The sequence below is a fragment of the Carcharhinus amblyrhynchos genome, chromosome 22 (assembly GCF_965287045.1).
Source record: "Carcharhinus amblyrhynchos chromosome 22, sCarAmb.v2.hapA, whole genome shotgun sequence".
NCBI classification, from domain to species: domain Eukaryota; kingdom Metazoa; phylum Chordata; class Chondrichthyes; order Carcharhiniformes; family Carcharhinidae; genus Carcharhinus; species Carcharhinus amblyrhynchos.
Window position 1 is genome coordinate 46,551,975 of NC_137345.1, and position 24,815 is coordinate 46,576,789.

Genomic DNA, 24,815 nt, shown 5'->3' on the forward strand with positions numbered 1-24,815 from the left:
GGTCAGCTGACCCTTGCAGCTTGTTACCATTGGTCAAACCTCAACTGATACAATGTTATCCCCAGTTATATTCTAACAAGAGAGGGGTTTGTAAGTGGTCAGATGGATGGGAGGGGGACTGACCCTTGTACTAATGCTGTTCCTTACTGCGGATTGAACTGTGTTATCTACTGGTGGCAATGTGCCGATCTGTACTGATGATGCTCCAACTGTATGGTCTATCCCCTCCCCACCAAACGGCAAACACCAGGCAGAGGGGAGAAAATGTAAGGGGCAAATTGACCACCGATTGGAAAAACAATGCAGGAAATAATTTTTTTGTAGCTATTGTAGCTCAGGACGGATTTAAGAGTTTAAAAAAAACTACAAAGGACATGGCGTGCTTGACTGGTTTACATTAATAAGGCTGTAAATGATGTATGGTCTGTTATATCGCATTTAATAATTGTCATCATGCAAAGCAGTCAAGCAGCGTACAGACTCATTCCACACACTCCATGCCCAAGCTGTTTAATTGTGTGCTTGTGGTAAACACTCATCTGGGAGATATATGGGCTTCATGGGGAAACATGTATTATCTCAAACTGTAATCAAACCAGAATGTATTTCTGTGATCTCTGACTCTACTTTGTCTACTGATATAGCTGAGATCCTTATCTCATAAAAACACAAAACGTTAACTGTATGACTTGGTTTACATGGGTGAGCTGGAATTAATTTAAGGCAATATGTTCCAAACTGTTTTTCCAAGAGCCATTTTTTCTAAAAAAAATGTCTTGTTTGTAACCTTCCTGCACCATTTCAAATAACAGTCACAGAAATTCTATATTTTAAATATCATGGAAGATATTACCTGACATGACCTGACATCCACATGTACATTTTTTCCAGAAAATTCATGCTCAAAGATTGCTGTTGGGATTGGATTATTTTTGCGTCCTTATTCTAGCCTGGGGCTATTGAGAGTTTCGGCTGAGATCCTGCTTGACCTCATCTCCCCTCTTTTTCCATCTTCTTTTCAAAAATCTTTTTCCCTCACCCCCTATTTCACTTTCTGTTTTCTGATATTTCGTTTCTAATCACAGCTCGCCTCGCTTTGGGGTTGGGACTTTTTTCTTCTTCTGTTATTAAGCACAGCACCTGAGTTCTCAACAGAGAGCTTTCACTAATGCTGTACAGTCTGGTTTCCATTGCATTGTCTTCCATTCTTTTTTCCTTATTTATTCATGGGACATGGGTGTCGCTGGCTGGCCAGCATTTATTGCCCATTCCTAGTTGCTCTTGGAGGGCAGTTGAGAGTCAACCACATTGCTGTGGTTCTGGAGTCACATGTAGGCCAGACCAGGTAAGGATGGCAGATTTCCTTCCCTAAAAGACAATAGCGAATCAGGTAAGTATTTCCAACAATGGTTTTGTGGTCATCAGTAGATTCTTAATTCCAGATTTTTTTTTAATTGAATTCAAATTCCACCATCTATCACGGCAGGATTCGAACCCAGGTCCCCAGAACATTAGCTGAGTTTCTGTATTAATGGTCTAGTGATAATACCCCTAGGCTGTCACCTCCCCCTGTCCTTATGCTACTGAGTTGAAGCAAGAAGCATGTCAGTAACTATTGGCACAATGCTGATGGCAAGTATCCAGGAACTCTCATCAAGGGGGTGGTCTTAGCATCACGCCTTGCCAACTGATGGGCAGGGTGAGCCAGTAAGATCATGAGAGAGCCAAGAAATCAGTGTCGCGCCCAATTTTTCACCTTTCAAAATCTTACTGGTGTTTTTTTAGTTTATTTATCAGTATCACAAATAGGCTTACATTAACACCGCAATGAAGTTACTGTGAAAATCCCCTAGTCGCCACACTCCGCCGCCTGTTTGGTTACACTGATGGAGAATTTAGCACTGCCAATGCACCTAACCAGCACATCTTTCAGACTGTAGGAGGAAAACAGACCCCACCCCCTAAGGAAACCCACGCAGGCATGGGGAGAACATGCAGACTCCGCACAGACAGTGACCCAAGTCGGGAATCGAACCCTGGGTCCCTGGTGCAGTGAGGCAGCAGTGCTAACCACTATGCCACCCAAACGGGATATCCGGTGTGAACAGCCTCAAGCCCCTTTCCGGCAAGAGGCTGAATAAATTATTTAAATTTAACGTGATTAGCGAGCCCGGGCACACTTGCCTCTGTGGCCTCGCCAGCAGAGGTTCTATTAGTGAGAATCATAGCTGGTCCCCACCAACTGGGACCAGACATGATGGCCTCGCCGCAGCCCAGCCTTGCCAGTGAAGTTCAAAGGCGTGCCAAGCACCATGTTTTGCACCAGAGTTGCCGGAACATTCTCCATCACAACGTTCCCACTCACATTCGCACACACTGACAAGGGCAATATAGTGTGGCACCCCACCTAACCTGCACATCTTGGGACTGTGGGAGGAAACCGGAGCAGCTGAAGGAAACCCATGCAGATACGGGGAGAATGTGCAAACTCTACACAGTCACCCAAGGTTAGATTCGAACCCGGGTCCCTGGTGGTGTGAGACAGGCGTGCTAACCACTGTGCCATCCTAAAGTGCCCATTTTGAATCGATACTCACGCCATTCCATTCAAAAGTTTGCCCTAGCCCCTGAACTTAAGGTTTTTGGCCTTAAGGTTGTATTTCATCCAAGGCAATTGTTTAAATAAAAACCATGCATTGTTTGTGCAGTTTAATGGCTTAAAAGGGGAAAATATTGCGCAGTATCATGTTCTCAGCTACTGCTCCATTGCCCAGTGTAATTCTTTGACTCAAATCATTTGGCCTTGCTACTTCTCCATCTCCTCTCAACAATTCCCAAAAAAACCCTTCTCTTTGACCATGCATTTCACTCCCTGTTTGCCTCCGTGCTCCCCTGCAAAATTTCCAACTTCTTCTGCTCATTATCCACCATTCTCTTCCTTGCTCGGACCTTGAGATGTTTCTCTGTACTGAGAACACTGCAAAAGTCCAGGTGATTGCCAGCCCTACTGCTCCCCTCGAGTTGGGATCCTAACCCAAGATATCACAGTTTCTATTTTCACTCCAGTTAACCGTGGTGCGGTGGGAATTTTCCTGTCCCGTCCCACCACAGGAATCGCGGCGGAATCGTGACATAAAAGTCCATTGATCTCAGACGGGATTCTCCGGTTTCAGGGCGAGCGTGTCCAGGAGAATCCCACCCAGTTTGCTGGTTTCGCAGCAGCGTGGTATTTTTTGTAGTTCGCCAGCTTTTAATGGAAAGGTCCATCCTGCTGACAAAGGGATTCATTACGAGAGCATCAAAGTTTGGAAAGCAGTTTACGGGGAATAAGATGGGGGAAAAGAAAAATAATCAAATCCATGTCAAAGATGCTGAAAATGCCAGCAGTGAAGTTTTATTAAACTCAGCTCCATGTGATCATTCTGTGCTTCTCATTAATATTGATAGCGTTACACTCCCACAGCATCAGACATCATAAGGTATTTTATGTGGGAAAACAGATGGGTGAAATGAAAGCCAGTGCCCTGTTGTAATATGAGTACATCCTGAGGGACACATGTTCCACCTCATTAAAACTAGGGAGGGTGTTTTAAAACCAAATCCAAACATGCATTTAACTTAGATGAGCAGAATATCTTTATAAGGATGGGTGACAGCAGATTTAGCACTGTTCAATTGAAGGAAATTAGTCAGCAGCCAAATGTAGGTATTCAGTAAGAGATAAGTATGTACACATGTATAGGATACACATGTATAGGACCCATTCGCAACATCAATTACCCCTACACCAGATACAGCTTTGCAAAATGAAATCTTCTCCAACAATGTGCTTCAGGCATGTCCACTCATTTCCCTTACTCCTGCAGTGAGATATTTTCTACTTTCGAGAGTGGGTATCTCTGTGCTCGTGCTGAGCTGGCTGGCCAGTTTCAGTTATTGGGCGTTGCTGCAATGCAATTGCAGAAATACAATGCAACACAAACCAGCCTCCCGTCCACTGACTCTATCTACACTTCCCGCTGTCTCGGCAAAGCAGTCAGCGTGATTAAGGACCTCATGCACTCCGGACAGAATGAAGCAGATTGTCATCGACTTCGGGAAGCATAAAAGGGAGCATGCCCCTGTCTATATCAATGCACATGAAGCAGAAAGGGTCGAGAGCTTCACGGTTTTAGGTGTCCAGATCACCAACAACCTGTCTTGGTCTCCCCATGCTGACACTATAGTTCGGAAAACCCACCAATGCCTCTATTTTCTCAGAAGACTAAGGAAATTTGGCATGTCAGCTACGACTCTCACCAACTTTTACAGATGCACCATAGAAAGCATTCTTTCTGGTTGTATCACAGCTTGGTATGGGCTCCTGCTCTACCCAAGACCACAAAGAGCTACAAAAGGTCGTGAATGTAGCCCAATCCATCACTCAAACCAGCCTTCCATCCACTGACTCTGTCCTACACTTTCCATTGCCTCAGAAAAGCAGCCAGCATAATTAAGGACCCCACGCACCCCGGACATTCTCTCTTCCACCTTCTTCCTTCAGGAAAAAGCTACGAAAGTCTGAGGTCATGTACCAACTGACTCGAAAATAGCTTCTTCCCTGCTGCCGTCAGACTTTTGAATGGACTTACCTTGCATTAAGTTGATCTTTCCCTACACCCTACCTATGACTGAACACTACATTCTGTACTCTCTCATTTCCTTCTCTATGAACAGCATGCTTTGTCTGTGTAGTGTGCAAGAAACAATACTTTCCACTGTATGTTAATACAAGTGACAATAATAAATCAAATCAAGTCAATTTGCAATCACCCGGAAGTGAACAGGAATTTCTCAAAGCCATTTCATTTCCTTCATTCATTCACCAGGGAGAAAAAAACCTTGTAATCTGGGTTTGGATGCAGCTCCCCGAAGTGAAAGGATAATTTATCATCTGAGCATTTTTTACTTACTAATATGTCCATTCGAGAGCTTGAATGTTACTGCAGGTGATTTGCTCCAAGTTCTGCATCCCGTAAGTGATGAATCATAGAATCCCTGCAGTGCAGAAGAAGACATCGGCTCATCGATCCTGCACTGACAACAATCCCACCTGGACCCTGTCCCTGTAACCCCACATATTTACTCTGCTAATTCCCTGATACTAAGGGTCAATTTAGCATGGCCAATCCACCTAACCCGCACATCTTTGCACTGTGGGAGGAAACCGGAGCACCCGGAGGAAACCCACGCAGACACGGGGAGAACATGCAAAATCCACAGACTGAGGCCAGAATTGAACCCAGGTCCCTGACGCTTTGAGGCAGCAGTGCTAACCACTGTGCTACCAAGCCATCCTTAAAGTGATAGTATTTTTCACTGTGGAGGGAGGGGAACGGGTGGGGGGAAGGGGGCGTGGGAGCGGTGGAGGGGGGCTATGCCATAGCTCCCATAAGCATTTTCATTTAATATTAGATAGAGGAGGCAATGGCCTGGTGGTATAATCACTAGACTATTAATCCAGAAACTCTGGTGCGGGGGGGGGGAGGGGTGCGAATCTTCCAGTCCCCCAAAGTCAACAGGGATTTAAATAGATTGCCAAATCTGCTGCAGGAAAACCTGCTTCGGCAGGGCTGGAAAGTCTCACCGAAGAACAGATGAATTTTACATGACAAACTTGACAGTTGTGCACTAACACGCGCAGTAAGAAGTCTTTAACAAATTCTTCGAGGAACTATGTGGGCTGTTAATTTATGGCAAACAGGTTTCCGGTTTTCTCCCCCCATCCCCTCCATTGCCCTTTGAAAATTGCCCCAGAGACATCGGGAATCCCAAGATGACAGTGTGATTGGCATGTCAGCTACGGCTCTCACCAGAGTGTGGTTTTTGAAACTGCGCTTACACTCAGTCTTAACCCTGAGGCGTTTTGAAAATCCTGTCCATGGTATATGAGATCCATTCAACTGCTTTTGGCATCACTGACCCCTTTGTTTGTCATCGAGTCATAGAGGTTTACAGCATGGAAACAGGCCCTTTGGCCCAACTTGTCCATGCCACCCTTTTTTTTAAACCACTAAGCTAGTCCCAATTGCCCACGTTTGGCCCATATCTCTCTATACCTATCTCCCTCATTTAACTGTCTAAATGCTTTTTAAAATTGTACCCACCTCTGGCAGCTTATTCCAGACACTCACCACCCTCTGTGTCCTGGCAATGATGCTTCTTGATTTGATTTGATTTGACTTGATTTATTATTGTCACATGTATTAACATACAGTGAAAAGTATTGATTCTTGTGCACTATACAGACAAAGCATACCTTTCATAGAGAAGGAAAGAAGACAGTGCAGAATGTAATGTTACAGTTATAGCTAAGGTGTAGAGAAAGATCAACTTAATGCAAAGTAAGCCCATTCAAAAGTCTGACAACAGCAGGAGAGAAGCTATTCTTGAGTTGGTTGGTACGTGACCTCAGACTTTTTTGTCTTTTTCCCGAAGGAAAAAGGTGGGAGAGAGAAGGTCCGGGGTGCGTGGGGTCCTTAATTACACTGGCTGCTTAGCCGAGGCAGCAGGAAGTGCAGACAGAGTCAATGGCTGGGAGGCTGGTTTGTGTGATGGATTGGGCTACATTCACAACTTTTTGTAGTTCCTTGCGGTCTTGGGCAGAACAGGAGCCCATACCAAGCTGTGATACAACCAGAAAGAATGCTTTCTATGGTGCATCTGTAAAATTTGGTGAGAACCATAGCTGACATGCCAAATTTAAGCCTCTGAGAAAATAGAGGCATTGATGGGCTTCCTTAATCGTAGTGTTGGCCTGGGGGACCAGGACAGGTTGTTGGTGATGTGGACATCTAAAAACCTGAGGCTCTCAACCCATTTTACTTTGTCCCCATTGATGTAGACAGGGGCATGTTCTCCTCTACGCTTCCTGAAGTCTATGACAATCTGTTCTTTTTGTTGACATTGAGGGAGAGATTATTGCTGCAGCACTGGTTCACCAGGTTCGCTATCTGTTTCCTGTACTCTGTCTCATCATTGATGTTTGGCTGAAGGTTTGGGAGCTACGATGGAAGAATCAGAGTTGGGCCGAGGGAAGGCAGAGAGAGGGTAATTTAGCTGGAACGAGAAGCAGGTTTAGATGTGCACTTCAGGCATTGGCCACAAGCGGAATGGTTGCTATATTTGTGTCGTGTTATATCCAGCACTCAGTGCCCATTTTCCAGATCTTTCTTCAATGAGCAAATTGGTGATTTAGCACCTTTGAATCAATGGTAAATCCTATTTATAATTTGTGGTTATTAGTAGACTGTGTATTTGTTGCCCAAGTTTGCGATGTGTTTCTGGTTGTACACTAACCCTTTGCAACAATTTGCGATGTTCAGCCCAGATTTACGTGCTGTTCTGTGATTTATTTCTCTTTATTGTTTTTAGATATCGATGAGTGCTCCTTTGACAGGACATGTGATCACATCTGTGTAAACTCCCCTGGCAGCTTCGAATGCTTTTGCCACAAAGGTTACACGTTATATGGCCTGACGCACTGTGGAGGTAGGTGGATCCTGTTAACTTTTACTCCATCGTGAGAGGACTGGGGATGAGTGAATTTGTATGAAAGGCAGTTTGGTAAATCTGAACCACTCTATGTTTATATGAGGGCGTGTTATGGGATTAATTCTGTTAATTTGTGGCATTCCTTATCAGTGGCATTTTGGCAGTGGTTCATCAACTCTGCACCGTACAGGATTCCTATTTGTCTTATTCATTTGTGGGATATGGGATTTATTGGTTTATCTATCCCTAATTGCCATCCAACGATGTGCAGGTTAGGCGGATTGGCCCTTGCTAAATTGCCCCTGAGTGGATGTGTAAAATGTGTAATTAGATGGATTAACCATTATAAGTGGGTGGGGTTAGGGTGGGAGAGGGCCTGGGTGAAATATTCTGGCAGAGAATCAAAGCAGAGGTGATGGGCTGAATGGTCTGTCTGAGCTGTAGGGATTCTGTGATTCATTTAAGAATCAACCACATTGCTGTGGCCCTGGAGTCACATGTCAGCCACACCAGGGAAGGGTAGCAGATTTCCTTCCCTCAACGACATCAGTGAACCAGATGGGTTTTTAACCACAATCGACAATGGTTTCATGGTCATCATTAGATTTTCCATTCTAGGTTTCTATTGAATTCAGTAAATTTCAGTAAACCTTGGAAATTTCCACAGCCCCCATGAGCATTTTCACGGTGGCACAGTGGTTAGCACTGTTGCCTCACAGCGCCAGGGACTCAGGTTTGATTCCTGGCTTGGGTGACTATCTGTGCGGAGTTTGCACATTCTCCTCGTGTCTCTGTGGATTTCTTCCAGTACTCCAGTTTCCTCCCACTGTGGTGATTAGGTGGATTGGCCACGCTAAATTGCCTCTTAGTGTCAGGGGGACTAGATAGGGTAAATGAATGGGGTTATGGGGGTAGGGCCTGGGTGGGATTGTGGTCAGCACAGGTTTAATGGACCAAATGGCCGCCATCTGCACTTAGGATTCTATGATTTCATACCGTGTCAATTCTGAATACTTGACCAGCAATGAACAGACTGGAGTCTGGCAACCCAGACCATTCCAGTTGGTGTACAAGGATTACAATTTCACCATCACCCCTGGTGAGATTCACATTCTGGCTCTCCTGAGCCTCTGGAGTACTAATCCAGCGACAACACCCCCATGGCACCACCTCCCCTAACGATGTGGCTGTGGGACAGGAGAAAGAGACCATATCCTGAGAAATGGTTCATCAACTGAATTTAGTGTTCCATACGCAGAAAGCAGGACATTCGCACCATCCTATTGCATCTCACTACAAGCTAGATTACCCAAGAAAGAACACTGGCCCCACGACTGAGCAGCAGTAGGAGGTCTCAACTGAGCCAAGTTAGCACTTTAAACTCTTCAAGGCTGTGTAACAGAACACTCTGGACCAATCACTTCACGTTTTTATTTCACAAACATACCCCTAACGCCCCTCCCCTTCACACATACACAATTTGCGTTGTCACCCATCATTCTATAATTGGCAATTCTTTTTAAAATTCATTTGTGGGACATGGGTGTCGCTGGCTGGCCAGCATTTATTGCCCATCCCTAGTTGCCCTTGAGGAGGTGGTGGGTGAGCTGCCTTCTTGAATTGCTGCAGTCCATGTTCTGTGGGTTGACCCACAATGCCGTTAGGGAGGGAATTCCAGGATTTTGACCCAGCGACTGCGAAGGAACGGCGGTGTATTTCCAAGTCAGGACGGTGAGTGGCTTGGAGGGGAACTTGCAGGTGGTGGTGCTCCCCTGTATCTGCTGCCCTTGTCCTTCTAGATGGAAGTGGACGTGGGTTTGGAAGATGCTGCCTAAGGATCTTTGGTGAATTGCTACAGTGCATCTTGTAGACAGTACACACTGCTGCTACTGAGCGTCAGTGGTGGAGGGATTGAATGTTTGTAGATGTGGTGCCAATCAAGCAGGCTCCATTTTTGGACAGATTTACTTACCCCTGATAATGGTACTTTGAGCCTGAGAGCAATACATGACAGTGACCTAGGTCAGTCATTGACTTCTTGGGGTATTTTCCCCTTTGAGAGAGTACCTGCTTTCCCCTCAGCATCTTCTGACGATACAGAGCCATGCTGTCATGGGTCTTGCTTTGCAAAGCTACAAGTTTGCAGCAAAGATAAAGGGGAGGCGGTTTAGAACGGAGTTGAGGAGGAACTTCTTCACTCAAAGGGTGGTGAATCTCTGGAATTCTCTGCCCGTTGAAGTGGTGGAGGCTGCCTCGCTAAATATTTTTAAGAAGCGGGTTGATGGGTTCTTGATAAGAGAGGGGATTAAGGGTTATGGGGAGAGGGCGGGAAAGTGGAACTGAGCCACAACAGATCAGCCATGATCTTATTGAATGGCGGGGCAGGCTCGAAGGGCTAGATGGCCTACTCCTGCTCCTATTTCTTATGTTCTTATGTTATGTTCTTAAACCCATCGGACAGGACACTGATGTGCCAAGCCATCTCTCCCCACCCTCGTCACAGTTCTGAAAGGGGAATAAGGCAGAGGAGATAAAGGTGATGACAGAAGCAGATTCAGCCGTACTTTTGTAAAGGAATTCATAATTTATTTGGAATGGAAATATTGGCAGAGCATAGAGAAAGAGCAGGAGGACAGTATCAACTGGATGTTTCTTTCAAAGGGGCAACATAGATATGCGGACTGAATGGCCCCTTGTGCTATATGATTCTGTGAGAGCCTTTTGTACCTGATTCAATCTCATGAACACATCAGTAAACTAATCCAGCTCAAGCTGTCATCAATTTCTTAGATGTTTTTGTCCCATGTATAATCCTATCCTATTCTGTTACTGTTAGAAAATTGTACTTTGCACCAAATTTTAGTCGGTTCCAAAGTTGGAAGAATATAAAAGAAAGTTGCTTTCCATTAATCAGCTTGCGGTGGGTAGCACAAACTGTTCTTTAAAGTCTGGATTGGTAACAGTTACCATGTCTATTGTTCTTTTCTAAATCCCCTGAAGGTATAAAGGTCAGAGTGTTCATGCCAGCAGGATTTTCCCAATCCCGCTGCAGTGAATGAAGATTTGGCTGGGCACCAACCTCTCGCTGCAGCGGGAGCATGGCATGAAGATCATGGAAGTTGTGGAAGTTGTGGTCCCATCTAGACATGGATGGGGAGCAGATTCCCTTTCCTGTGGTACATCAGCAGAGCTGCTTGGCTTTAACCACAATCCAGCAGTCTCTACCATTGTTTCGTGGTATCAGTGTTCTTGCCAATACTCAGTGTTTGTTGTACTTGTCCTTTCAGCCAACTCACTGTTTATCCACATGAGCTCCACATACACACACATGCACACACACACACACACACATACTCACACACACACACATGCACACACTCACACACACACGCACACACTCACACACACGCACACACTCACACACGCGCACACACTCACACACACGCACACGCACATACTCACACACACGCACACATGCACACACGCACACACAGACACGCACACACTCACACACACACACGTGCACACACGTGTGCGCAGACACACACACGCACACACACACGCACGCATACACATGCACATGCACACACACACGCGCATACACATGCACACACACACACACGCACACTCACACACACACGCACACACACAGCACAAGAGGCCAAGTGGCCCAAGTTTGTAGAATGTGATATGTTATCACGCCACTCCAATTCACAATCCTTGCAATCCAGTTAACACATGTGTTATGAGAAACACCTGGACACCCTTTGAAGCTCTTATCTTCCTTTAAAAGCAAAAATGTGGCATTTTTTTTCTGCAGCTTAATTTGGAGAAACATTAAGTTTGCATTTTTCCGTTTAATGAGAGTGCTGAAGTATTTCAGAGTGTGCTAGCAGAGTGAAAGACTCCATTGTTCCGCTGTTTTGTTATGTGTTGTGGTGATCACTTTAAAATGAAAGACACAAGCTCAGCACTTTAGTTTCTGCACTGTTTTTAAAATAAGTGGAATTTATATTGACCTTGAGTTTGGCATGCACGTTGAATGTTTAAGCTGCTATTGCTACAAATGCCCAGAATGTCTTTCAGCGACCATGTGACTGAAATGTTGATATTTGCTTCAAAATGGCTACCATGATGACCAAATAACTGTGTGAAAGGCTTCCTTGTGTAGAATGGAAGAACACGTTCTACAGGTTTGAATACAATCAATCTTAGCAGGACAAATTGTGATGAGAATAGATAGTGTACTTTAGAGGTTGTGGCAATGATATAGTTCTGGCTAGACAGGCAACACGGTGGCACAGCGGTTAGCATTACTGCCTCACAGCGCCAGGGACCCAGGTTCAATTTCCGGCTCGGGTCACTGTTTATGTGGAGTTTGCACTGTCTGCGTGGGCTTCCTGCGAGTGCTCCAGTTCCCTCATACAGTCCAAAGATGTGCAGATAGTGGATTGGCTATGTTAAATTGCCCCTTAGCGTCAGGGGGAATTAGCTAGGGTAAATGCGTGAGGCTGTGGCGATAAGGCCTGGGTGGGATTGTGGTCTGTGCACACACGATGGGCCGAATGGCCTTCTTCTGCACTGTAGAGATTCTATGCTTCTAGACCCATGCAGCCCAGTCCTTCACATATTGGAGCCAAAGACTCTATCTTGTTCTTTGTTTTTAAACTTCGAATATTGCAATAAATAATTTGTTGAAGAATGCTGCCAGTGATATCTGATAACCCCAGTGTTTCAGAACTTGTGGCTTTAAGATTAAGGCGCTTGTTTTAGGTGAGTGAAAATGCAGTTTGAGACTTGGAGGGGAAGGTTCTCATCACTGGCAGCAATGTTGTATTTCTGCACTAACTTCAGATTAGAAGAAGGTTTCTGCAAACGCTGCCATGTGGAATTTGAACAAAGATCAAAATACATATTAACCACAGCAATGCACATTAAAGCAACAGTAGCCTTTTGATGACTGACGAAATTAAATCTGATATTCATACAAAACCCTTTGTCGTGTACATCAGCTTCGCCACAACATTCCCAACTTCTAACCCTTTAAGGACCAAAGGTCACATATTTTCTGAGAAATACATTGTTTGTTGTTTATATTAAAAGACAAATAAGGTTAAATATGATAGAACTGAACTCTCAAAATCAAATCCAGGCGCACTGTTCACATAAAAGAATTATTTCCAGCTCATCCCCTTAATAATATTAATGCTATATTCCTTGGCTCAGAAGATGTTATGCAACATATAATTCAAGTGATTAAATTTGCACTGTTGAGTTGTTGGAGCAGAAGAATATTTCACAACATGGACTAATTGAGCCAGAAACCATCATGCCTGATACCAGGGAGAAGAAGCAGGGTGGCCTGAGTCTTTGTGACAGAGACCCCATAGCTGCTGTGGGCAAATTGATGATCTTTTGCATTGTAGTCTTCTATTCAAATTCCACAGTATTCTTCCCAACTCTCCCCCACCTTGACCAAAACATCTGAATATTTCCAGCATTTAAAGTTTATTTACTAGTGTCACAAGTCAGGCTTACATTAACACTACAATGAATTTACTGTGAAAATCCCCTACTCACCACTCTCCGGCGCCTGTTCGGGCACTTTGAAAGAGAATTTAGCACGGCCAATGCACCTTTTGGACCACGTGAAGAAATCAGAGCACCTGGAGGAAACCCTCGCAGACTCGGGGAGAACATGCAGATTCCACACAGTCAGTGACCCGAGTCGGGAATCGAACCTGGGTCCCTGATGCTGTGAGGCAGCAGTGCTAACGACTGTGTCACCGTGCCATTGTTGTTGTACACTAATTCTTTCTGTCTGCGCCCACTTGCTGATGCTTTCTCTCTTCTCCCTCTGCCATGTGCAAAATATTTGGTTAAAATCATGAAAGATAAACAGCTTTTATGTTGCATCATTTTGCTTCATAAGAACATAAGAACTAGGAGCAGGAGTCGGCCACCTGGCCCCTCGAGCCTGTTCCGCCATTCAATAAGATCATGGCTGATCTTTTTTGTGGACTTAGTTCCACTTATCCGCCCCTCACCAAAACCCTTAATTCCTTTACTGTTCAAAAAGTTATCTATCGTTGCCTTAGAAACATTCAGTGAGGTAGCTTCAACTGGAAAGGGAGATCCACAGATTCACAACTCTTTGTGTGAAGAAGTTCCTCCTCAACTCAGCCCTAAATCTGCTTCCCCTTAATTTGGGGTTATGCCCTCTGGTTCTAGTTTCACCTGCCAGATGAAACAACTTCCCTGCTTCTATCTTGTCTATTCCCTTCATAATCTTATATGTTTCTATAAGATCTCCCCTCATTCTTCTGAATTCCAATGAGTATAGCCCCAGTCTACTCAGTCTCTCCTCATAAGCCAACCCTCTCGACTCCGGAATCAATCTAGTGAATCTCCTCTGAACTCTCTCCAGTGTCAGTATATCTTTTCTCAAGTAAGGAGACCAAAACTGTACACAATACTCCAGATTTGGTCTCACCAGCACCTTATACAGCTGCAACGTAATCTCACTGTTTTTAAACTCTATCCCTCTAGCAATGAAGGACAAAATTCCATGTACCTTCTTAATTGCCTGCTGCACTTGCAAACCAACTCCTTGTGATTCTTGCACAAGGACACCCAGGTCCCTCTGCACAGCAGCATGCTGCAATTTTTTATCATTTAAATAATAGTCCATTTTGCTGTTATTCCTACCAAAATGGATGAGCTCACATTTATCAACATTGTACTCCATCTACCAGACCCTCGCCCACTCAATTAGACTATCTATGTCCCTTGGCAGACTTTCAGTGTCCTCTGCACACACTTTGCTCTGCCACTCATCTTAGTGTCATCTGCGAATTTTGATACACTATACCTGGTCCCCAACTCCAAATCATCTATGTAAATCGTAAACAATTGTGCTCCCGACACTGATCCCTGAGGCACACCACTAGTCACTGATTGCCAACCAGAAAAACATCCATTTACCCCCACTGTTTGCTTTCTGTTAGTTAACCAATCCTCTATCCATGCTAATACATTATCTATAACACCATGCACCTTTATTTTATGTGGGAATCTTTGGTGCGGCACCTTGTCAAATGCCTTCTGGAAATCCAGATACACCACATCCACAGGTTCCCCATTGTCCACTGCACATGTAATGTTCTCAAATAATTCCACCAAATTAGTCAAACATGACTAATTTCCTTCATGAACCCATGCTGAGTCTTACTAATGGGACAATTTATATCCAGATGTCTCACTATTTCTTCCTTGATGATAGATTCAAACATTTTCCCTACTACAGAAGTTAAGCTAACCGGCCTATGGTTACCCGCCTTTTGTTCACCTCCTTTTTTAAACAGTGGCATCACATTTGCTGTTTTCTAATCTATGGGAACCACCCCAGAGTCCAGCGAATTCTGGTAAATTATCACAAGTGCATTTACTATTTCTCCCACCATCTCTTTTAATACCCTGGGATGGATTCTATCAGGACCTCTCAATTCTCCTTCCATTCCAATCCTCTTTCCCGTAGGCAAGGTTTGACATGAAATTCTGTGCAGTCGCACTCAGTTTGCATTTATAGAATCATAGAATCCCTACAGTGCAGAAGGAGGTCATTCAGCCCATCGAGCCTGTATGGACAACAAGCCCACCCTTTCCCCATAACCCCACATATTTACCCTCCTAGTCCCCCTGACACTAAGGGGCAATTTAGCATGGCCAGTCAACATAACCCGCACAACTTTGGACTGTGGGGGGAAACTGGAGCACCTGTAGGAAACCCACACAGACAGGGGGAGAATGTGTAAACTCTACATAGGCAATGACCCAAGCCAGGAATCAAACCTGGGTCCCAGGCACACTGAGGCAGCAGTGCTAACCACTGTGCCACCTTTTAGAGTTGTATTTATGCAGTAAGCACACCTCTCATTCCCTGTTTTGGTTCATTTTTCTCATTTTTTTTGTTTATGATCAACCAAAATATTACTTTTTCCTCCTTCACAGCAAGTTTGTTTACTTGTCCCTTTATTCCCTCCCCCCCCTCCCCCAATCCCCAAGGTTTACTGTGCAGAAACTGCTGAAGCAGTGAAATGCACAGACTGTCAACGTGGAGACTAAGTCTCACAGACAGTGATGCTCCAGGGTTCCAACCCCTGTGCAGAGTTAGCTCATATCAAAACAACACAGCTGGGCACTGTAATTGGTCTCAGAGGCAGTTGCCAGAGCTTGGGAGGGGCTGTTCAGCTTAGGTTCCAGTTCCGGATCACTCCAAACCAGTAGCCACATCGGACCTTGGATCAGAGAGTGATTCCAGTCCCCGTCTGCCCTGCTCAATAACTAGCTGTAATTCATGAATTTCCCATTGTCTGTGTCTCCGAGAAAACTTCCAGTCACACATTGTAGTCACCATTCATCTGCTCACCAATCCGCACAGTGCAGCCTCAGCAAGACAGAGGCTTCAGGCTAGCAGCTACACACAGATTTCTCAGTTAAATTGAGCTCAGCCTCCCAGTGGGATTGCTTCACGCTCCCAAGTTCTTTATATTTCTAACAGTACAGAAGCTTTACTGATTGTATCAAAGAACTCTTATCAGTCTCATTGTTCAGTGTGTTTTCCCTACTGCAGAATAAAAAGCGGCTTGTGATTCCGACTGACCTTCACCTGGCCCAGGAGAGACTGATGTAATGCATGCGCTAAGGTGCAGAATTTCAGTCCAGATCACGTGGGAATCCCACAGCTGCAGAGATAGATGTCAGGCAGTAAAGGCAACCTCTATTTTAAAAGTAGGTACTCAGGCCACACCAGAAAGCACACTGTACCCACAGTGATATCACAATAACCCAACACACCTATCACAGGAGCATTAGGCACACCAGCTCGCAAGTTATCTGAAGTGAGAGAGAGAAAACGCTGAAAAATCTCAGCAGGTCTGGCAGCATCTGCAAGTCATGATGTGGGTATGCCGGCGTTGGACTGGCGTAAACACAGTAAAAAGTCTGACAACACCAGGTTTTAGTCCAACCTATTTATTTGATAATATTCTCACTAGCTTTCGAGGGGACAGCCTCTTCGTCAGGTGAATGGAGAGTTCTGGCCTCAGACAGAGCATATAAAGCACAGACAGTTTAGAGATAGGAGCACTGATCACAGTTTAAAGAGATGTGTATTGTCTCCAGACAGTACAGTAAGTGAGGTTTTGCAAACCCAGGCAAGTCACGGGGGTTACAGATAGTGCGACATGAACCCAAGATCCCTGTTGAGACCGTCCTCATGTGTGCGGAACTGCAAGGACAGAAAAGAGCTAATGTTTCGAAGCTTGAGCTTTGAAAAAAGATCACCTGGACTTGAAACATCAGCTCTTTTCTCTCCTTCTAGATGCTGCCAGACCTGCTGAGATTTTCCAGCATTTTCTGTTTTGGTTTCAGAATCCAGCATCCGCAGTAATTTGCTTTTATCTGAAGGGAGTTGTGTGGACAGATGGAGTAGCTCTTCAGCACTGCAAGGCTATCTTCACAGATAACAATAAAGTTTAAGTTTTAATTTCATTTATTAATATCGCAAGTAGGCTTACATTAACACTGTAATGAAGTTACTGTGAAAATCCCCTAGTTGCCACATTCAGGTGCCTGTTAGGGTACACAGAGAGTTTAGTATGGCCAATGCACCTAACCGGCACATCTTTTGGACTGTGAGAGGAAACCGGCGCAGCCGGAGGAAAACCATGCAGACACGGGGAGAATGTGCAAACTCCACACAGACAGTGACCCAAGCTGAAAATCAAATCAAGTCCTTTGCGCTGTGAGGCAGCAGTGCTAACCACTGTGCCACTGTGCGCCCATAATATCAGGGTGGCTGTGATACTCCAGTGATAGGCATGGAGATTTTTATTAAAAACAGCATGGCTAGTAAGGGTTAGAAGACCAAGTCGGGCTGCTGGAGTTAAGATCTAGATCAGGACATTGAATGGTGGGCTGAATGCTGGACTCCAAGTCCTGTGTGTGAGCCTTTGGATGGTTTGGATTGGAAATGAGCTTGGCAATGCCAATTATTTTTTCCAGATCCCTGTAGTGAATTCCTCACTAGTCCATCCAGGTTAAATTGTTATAACTTACCCAACCAAAACAGGCTAACTGAAAAAAAGTTTTTGCAATGGAACAAGCCAATTAAGTTACCTAATCACCAGTGAAAGTGCTCCCTGCGTGCATGTAGAATGGTTGGGTTGCAGAACTGTCCAAAGCTGGCTTTTGAGTATATCACACACAGGAAGAATGAAACTCTGTGGAGAATGAGAAGCCAGATATTGGACCATTTTGCCCAACACAACTCTTGCTCTATAATAAAATGCTTTGGGGTGAAGGGGGCATCGACCATTACAACAGAAGACAAGGTCTGTTTTGATCATGTGACAAGAGTGCCATAGAAAAATAATTGTGACAGAAATCCTTGGCTGTATCTTATCGTTGGAAAGGGCCAGGGACACAGAAACATAATTAACTGATTCACGTTGAATGGAATCTTTCGAACTCAGTACATTAGATACTGAAAAGAACAGTTAGATAGGGTTAATAGGCTGGGCACAATGTAATTTAAGAACACACATACTCCTGTTTCTCACAGGTTCTGACGGACTGAAGTAACTATGACTAATGGGTATATACTTTAGGAATGCTGACTGAATTTCTGCCTTGACCCTTTCATTCTCCTGAACAGATTGAGATTTTTGTCTTAAATAGTTCCATATTGCTGAAAAAGCAAATTCACACTTAGCATGTTAACAGCTTGTAACTTTTTTTATACCACAGCCAGTGGAAACAATTTCTTATATCCAGTAAAAGGCTATTAGATTTTTAACAGTTGCTACAGCAGTTACTGTAACCAGGGCTTTAACATCAAAGACTGTTTCTATATCTATTAGAGGCATCCTCCGTGGCTGGGACTGCTTTACAAATATTGGGTACAGCCATGTAATCATCGCACTTACAAAAGTCTTGTTATAATTCCATAGAATTACATGTTATATGCAACTGTAGAGAATGCAATTACAGTTTTAGTCAAGGAATCGCAAAGTAAACAGGTATGACTAACTTCAGAATTATGGTCTTAAATTGCCTTATAATAGTTACAAGACAAGGAGTATCCCAGGAGGTATAAAAGCATACATTTTAAACAGAAGAATTTGTCCCCTTCCAAAGTTTATCTTGATTAGAGAATATGCTCCCACATGCTTCACGATTGACTTCACTCCCTGATCAATTAATCTGCGAGAATTCATCCTCATAGAAGGAGTCTGATAATTTAGTCCCAGATTTATGATTAATCTATCTGATAGAGACTTTAATTTGCTTACTATGAAGACTACTGTATGACTTTGAGTTGGACTTTGAGTAAAGACTTTACTCAAAGCCCAACTCAAAGTCATACAGTAGTCTTTACAGTACTTTATTCAAAAGATCCTTTGTCAAAGCTCAGTTAGCCTGACAACTATAGCAGAGAAAATGTTAAAATCTATCATTAAGACAGTTGTAATGAGGCATTTGGGAAATCGCTATAGTCATACTGAGTCTGTGTGGTTTTCTCAAAATCATGTTTGACAAATCAGTAAGTGCTTTTTGAGGAGCTAGCTAGCTGGTAGATAAGGCAGAACCACTGGACGCAGTATATTTGGATTCTCAGAAAGCATTCAATAAGTTATTACACAAGAGGTTGTTATACAAAATTAGGGCTAGGGCTTGTAGGATTGGAGGTAATATCTTAACATGGAGTGAGGAATTGGTTAACAGACAGAATGAGTGCCTCCGCTATTTAAAATCTATATTAGTGATTTGCAATAGAAGCAATATGATGTGAGAAAAATCTTTCCCACACAGCGAGTGGTTTGGGTCTGGAATGCACTGCCTGGTGGAGACAGCTTCAATTGAGACAATCACGAGGACGCTAGATAATTACTTGAATAGAAACAATGTGCAGTGGTACAGGGAAAAGGCAGGGGAATGAAACTTAGTCATCGTGTTCACTCGGAGAGCCAGTGCAGATGGGATGGGCTGAATGGCCTCCTTCTGTGATTTGCAGCTTATTCACAGCCTACTTTCCCACCTAACTTTGCACCACCAGCAAACTTAGTTACATAATGCACTTGGTCCCCTGATCCAGTTGCTAACACAGAAGAATGCATTGGCACCTATGCAGGAGGAAGGATCAAAGTCACAATGAGTGTCATGTCAAGTTAAATGGACTCAAAACGTCACCTCTTTTCTCTTCTTAGAGATGCTGCCAGACCTGCTGAGATTTTCCACCATTTTCACTTTTGATTAAGTGACCTGTAGATCCCTGTTTTCATTCTTCCTCCTTTCTTCAACAACAGGGTTATATTTTGCGACCTTCCAATTCATGGAGACTGTTCTAAAATCTAGGGAAATTTGGAAAATCAAAATCAATGTTTCCACTCTCTTTGCAGCCACCTCTGTTAAAACCTAGGACTGCCAGGGCCAAGAGATTTGTTAGATCATTGTCACATTAATTTTTCCAGTACTTTCTCTTTACTAATATTAATTTTTCCATCCTCCCTACAAGTCTCTGTCATCATCCACACTGGTAGCTAGTACCTTGTATCCTTTGGACAATGGCGTAGGCTGAATCACCTCCACTGCTGCACCTAATATCCCCTTACCTGCGTACATCATAATGACACTCTCCTATTCCTGACCACTAACCAAATTTAGATCACTTCTTAATCTAAGGGGAGTCACTGCTTCCTGGGTCAAAATGTCCACCTAACTCCTCCGCACCTGATGCATCGCAATGACTGCACCTCAGACTTTAGCTAAGCAACCCTGAGCTGCAGCTCCTCAGGTTGCAGGGTACCTGGGATCACGTTACATCCACCTCCTGTAGATGCAGCACACCTCCCATCTCTGTCTAACTGTGTTGCACATATTTAATAAATTAGTTTAATAAATGTAATTTATTTTGCTTGGCTGATTATCACAGGATGCATGTGCCCTCTTACTGCCTGTGGTCAGAATGTCTTGCATGGAAAGAGGTATGCCTTTTCTGATGCTGTTCAAGTGTTTATCCCAATTAAATAATTCAGCAGCAAGCTTTTGTGAGTTAAAAAAATTAGGTAAATTATTTATTCTCGCACACTTACCCCAAATTAAGCAAAATATCACACATACCTGTTCTGACACACACACGCACATGCACACACATGTGAACAGACAGAGATTACATACAGTTAAAGGCCATGCACTTTTGCAGTTACCTTAGTCTCTGGTTTATAAACTCTAGTCTCCTGTCAGGCCTGTAGTTCCTTGCATACTTTTGATGCTTTGCAGGTAAAGAGAGGGTCTTGTAAAGTGAAGAGCTCAGAATAAATTGTGAGGATTCTTATAGTTGAATTTCTAACAGGTTGGATCTCAGGGGAACCTTAACTGGAATTGTTTGCATACTCTGGCTGCCTGATGTCTCATAACTTGCTTCCATTCTGATTCCTAGACTGACTGAACTGATGGTTTGATGGTTTTGCCAGAACTACCTGTACACAACCTTTAGCTGATCTTTAGAATTTTTATCGTGTTTGAACTCAATCCACCTTAAACTCAATAGCTGTTCAAACTGACAATGCCACCTTATCCCCGACCCTCTGGGGGGGGCTCCATGGCACCCCCCCCCCCCCCCCCCCACCTTCCCTCCAGCGAGGTTGGGCCACCAGCTCCCAGTTAGTAGGGAGCTGTTGTAAACCCTGCTGGAGTGAAATTTGGCAGCTGGAGATGTGTGGGGGCCGAGGCGTCCAGCAAGAAGCCCGTTACCTGGCCTCTGCTTATGCAGTGCAGGGGGCTGGGAGAATTGTCCCGATCTATCAGGCTACTCTCCTAGCTTTTTGACCTCAGAGGGAACAGTGACTAATTTCAAGCTGCCTCATTTTGAGGCAGTAAGAAGTCTCACAACACCAGGTTAAAGTCCAACAGGTTTATTTGGTAGCAAAAGCACTAGCTTTCGGACTTCTGACCCTTTGTCAGGTGAGTGGGGAGTTCTGATCACAAATAGAGGATGTAAAGGCAGACACTCAGTTTACAGAATACTGATTAGAATTCAAGTTTTTACAGCTAATCAAGTCTTAAAGCTGCAGATAATGTGAGTGGAGAGAGCGTTAAGAATAGGTTAAAGAGATGAGTATTGTCTCCAGACAGGACAGTAAGTGAGATGTTGCAAGACCAGGCAAATCATGGGGGTTACAGATAGTGTGACATGAACCCAAGATCCTGGTTGAGGCCGTCCTCATGTGTGCAGAACCTGGCTGTCAGTTTCTGTCAGGGACTCTGCGCTGTCGTGTGCCGTGAAGGCCGCCTTGGAGAACATTTACCCAAAGATCAGAGGCCGAATACCCGTGACCACGGAAGTGTTCACCAACAGGAAGAGAACAGTCTTGCCTGGTGATTGTCGAGCGGTGTTCATTCATCCATTGTCGTAGTGTCTGCATGGACAATGCTACAACAACAGATGAATGAAAACCACTCAACAATCACCAGGTAGTTGCTTCACTTTGGTTAAGTGTGTTTATGTAGATAAAGCGGACGTGAGCTTTTAGGAGCTGTTGGATCTCTGTACAGTTCACACATTGCTGTTGAGTATATCAGAGTCAGACAATAATCGATGAAAGGCTGCTGTTAATTGAATGAAATATCATAAAAGCTTTACATTTAGGAATTGGATGGCATTTGTTTTCTCAATTTCAATCTGGTACCACTGTTAAACCTCTCAGCTTGCCAACAACCGGACATGTACCAGGCAGCAAAGAAGGTAGTGATTCTATCTCTTTAAACACAATGGTCTTGATTTTTGCAATGACAGAGGAGGCCAAAATCCAGCTGTCTGACCCTCGGGCATGGCACCAACCATTTTCACAGGGGCAGAAATGGGAATAGGTCGAGATTTGTACATGTGCATTCTGCAGAGGTAGCTGCCCGCACAAAATAACAGCTGCCTCCAGTCATGCCTGAATATCATTAGCCAAGAGTGGAAAACTTGATGGGTGGGATTTTCCAGCCCCACTCATCCCAAGGCCGGAAGATCAATGGACCTTTGCATGGTTCGTGTCCTGCCTGCTACAATTCGCATGGCGGGTCAGGAAAAGTCCACCCGGCGTGTGCTGATTAGTCCTGGTGGGAGCCAGAATAAACTTTGTGGAGTTCTTCGGAGAAGTGGCTTGTTTGCTATTCCACTTTCTCTGTTGACATAAACCTGAGGTTTATCGTTACTAGATTTGTGTTGCATGACTGATTTCACAACCTACTATCATCACAGCGGGGTGCCTGCCACTTCACAGTTTAATTGACAGCTACAAGTATTTATAGAGATCTTGAAGTGGGCCTCTGAATTCCAGTGTTTGTATTTATGAGAGATTAAACACTTGAGTTAAATTTTTGTTTTATAACATAAGCACAAATGATATGTTAGATCCATAAGGGATTACTTAGTTGAAAGATGGCAGACCGAGTGAATGGGTTTCTATGAACGGGTGTTTTTTTTAAAAAATAAAGTCTGCAGTAGACACTTAGAACATTATTTTGTTTAATCTCAGCATGGGTCCCAAGGTCTGTCCATGATGGATACTGGGTGAATAGACGTGAAGGCTGTAAGGGCAAAAGGGGTAAGAGGGAGTGCATGGAGTGGCAGGAATTGCCACTAAGTTGGAATAGGGACAATAAAGTGGCTTGCGGTGGATAGGGGGCATAAGTTGCCATGGGGAATATGAGGGCTATTGGGTGGATTGAGAGCATGAGGTGGCATGGGAGTATGTGAGGGAATAGAAGGGTGTTTTTTGTTTTGTTGCTTTTTTTCCCCCAATTTTGGACAAAGTCTGGGAGCACTGAGGCAGGGCATCTCTGCACCAGGCAGCCTCCATATTCATTCCGGGGTCACCTGCCCCCACTCCCATTTTCTTCTGCCCCCTTAGAGCCAAATTCTAACCTTCAGGGCACTTTCTCCTGGGTGGGGTTTGCTGAGCCGGCTTGGGAGTGACAATTTTTTAAAAATATTCAATCATGGGACATTGGCATTGCTGCTGGCCAGTATTTATTGTCTATCCCTAGTTGCCCTTGAGAAGGTGGTGGTGAGCTGGCTTCTTGAATCGCTGCAGTCCATGTTCTGTGGGTTGGCCCACAATGCCTTTAGGGAGGGAATTCCAGGATTTTGATTCAGCGACTGCGAAGGAACGCTGATATATTTCCAAGTTAGGATGGTGAGAAGCTAGGAGAGAAACTTGCAGGTGGTGGCGTTCCTAAGTATCTGCTGCCTTTGTCCTTCGAGTTGGAAGTGGACATGGGTTTGGAAGGTGCTGCCTAAGGATCTTTGGTGAATTGCTACAGTGCATCTTGTAGATGATGCACACTGCTGCTATTAAGCATCAGTGATGGAGGGATTGAATGTTTGTAGATGTGGTGCCAATCAAGCAAGCTGCTTTGTTCTGGACGGTGTCCAGGCCTGTATTTTGTCTGGGTGAGCAACCTGAACTGGAGCCATTGCTAGTGTTGCACCGTCACTAATCACTAGTGGGTTTGTCAACATGGGCTCACTATCAGAAACATACCTACTGCCAGGGTCAATCAACAGATTCTACAAGGATCTAAGACTTGGCCAATAGGAAGGATTCCTAATGTAGAAACCAAAGTATTTTTATTCATTCTGAGAATGCAGATGTTACTGGAAAGGCACAGAAATGGCAGATGGAGTTTAATCTGGACAAAAGCAAGCTGATGCATTTTGGAGGATCTAATTTAGGTGTGAATTATACTATAAATGGCAGAACCCTTAGGAACATTAACATACAGAGGGCGTGCAGGTCCAAAGTTCCCTAAAAGTGGCAACACAAGTAGCTAAGGTAATTAAGAAGGCATATGGTATTCTTGCCTTCATCAGCTGGGGCATTGAGTACAAGAGTTGGGAAATCATGTTCCAGCTATATAAAACTTTAGTTAGGATGCATTTGGAGTATTGCGTGCAGTTCTGGTCACCAAACTACCAGGAGGATCTGGAAGCTTTGGAGTGAGTGCAAAGAAGATGTTGCCTGGTCTTGAGGGTGTTGACTAATAGGAGAGGTTGAATAAACTAGCATTGTTTTCACTGGAAAGACGGAGGCTGAGGGGAGACCTGATGGAGGGCTACAAAATTATGAGAGACACAGACAGGGTGTATAGTCAGAGGCTTTTGCCCAGGGTGGAAGTATCAATTATACGGGGGGCATAGGTTCAAGGTGAGAAGGGGCAAAGTTTAAGGG

The 24,815-nt window shown here is 44.2% G+C and overlaps 1 protein-coding gene across 1 annotated transcript in view; it reads left to right on the forward strand.

The window, feature by feature from the left end:
* The window catches only part of LOC145357116 (signal peptide, CUB and EGF-like domain-containing protein 3), a 347,330-nt gene that overhangs the window by 279,562 nt on the left and 42,953 nt on the right, over positions 1–24,815 (forward strand). Inside the window, exon 9 of the mRNA XM_080210261.1 lies at positions 7,414–7,530. Within this exon, the coding sequence (XP_080066387.1) occupies positions 7,414–7,530 (117 nt within the window). The remainder of the gene's footprint in view (positions 1–7,413; positions 7,531–24,815) is intronic.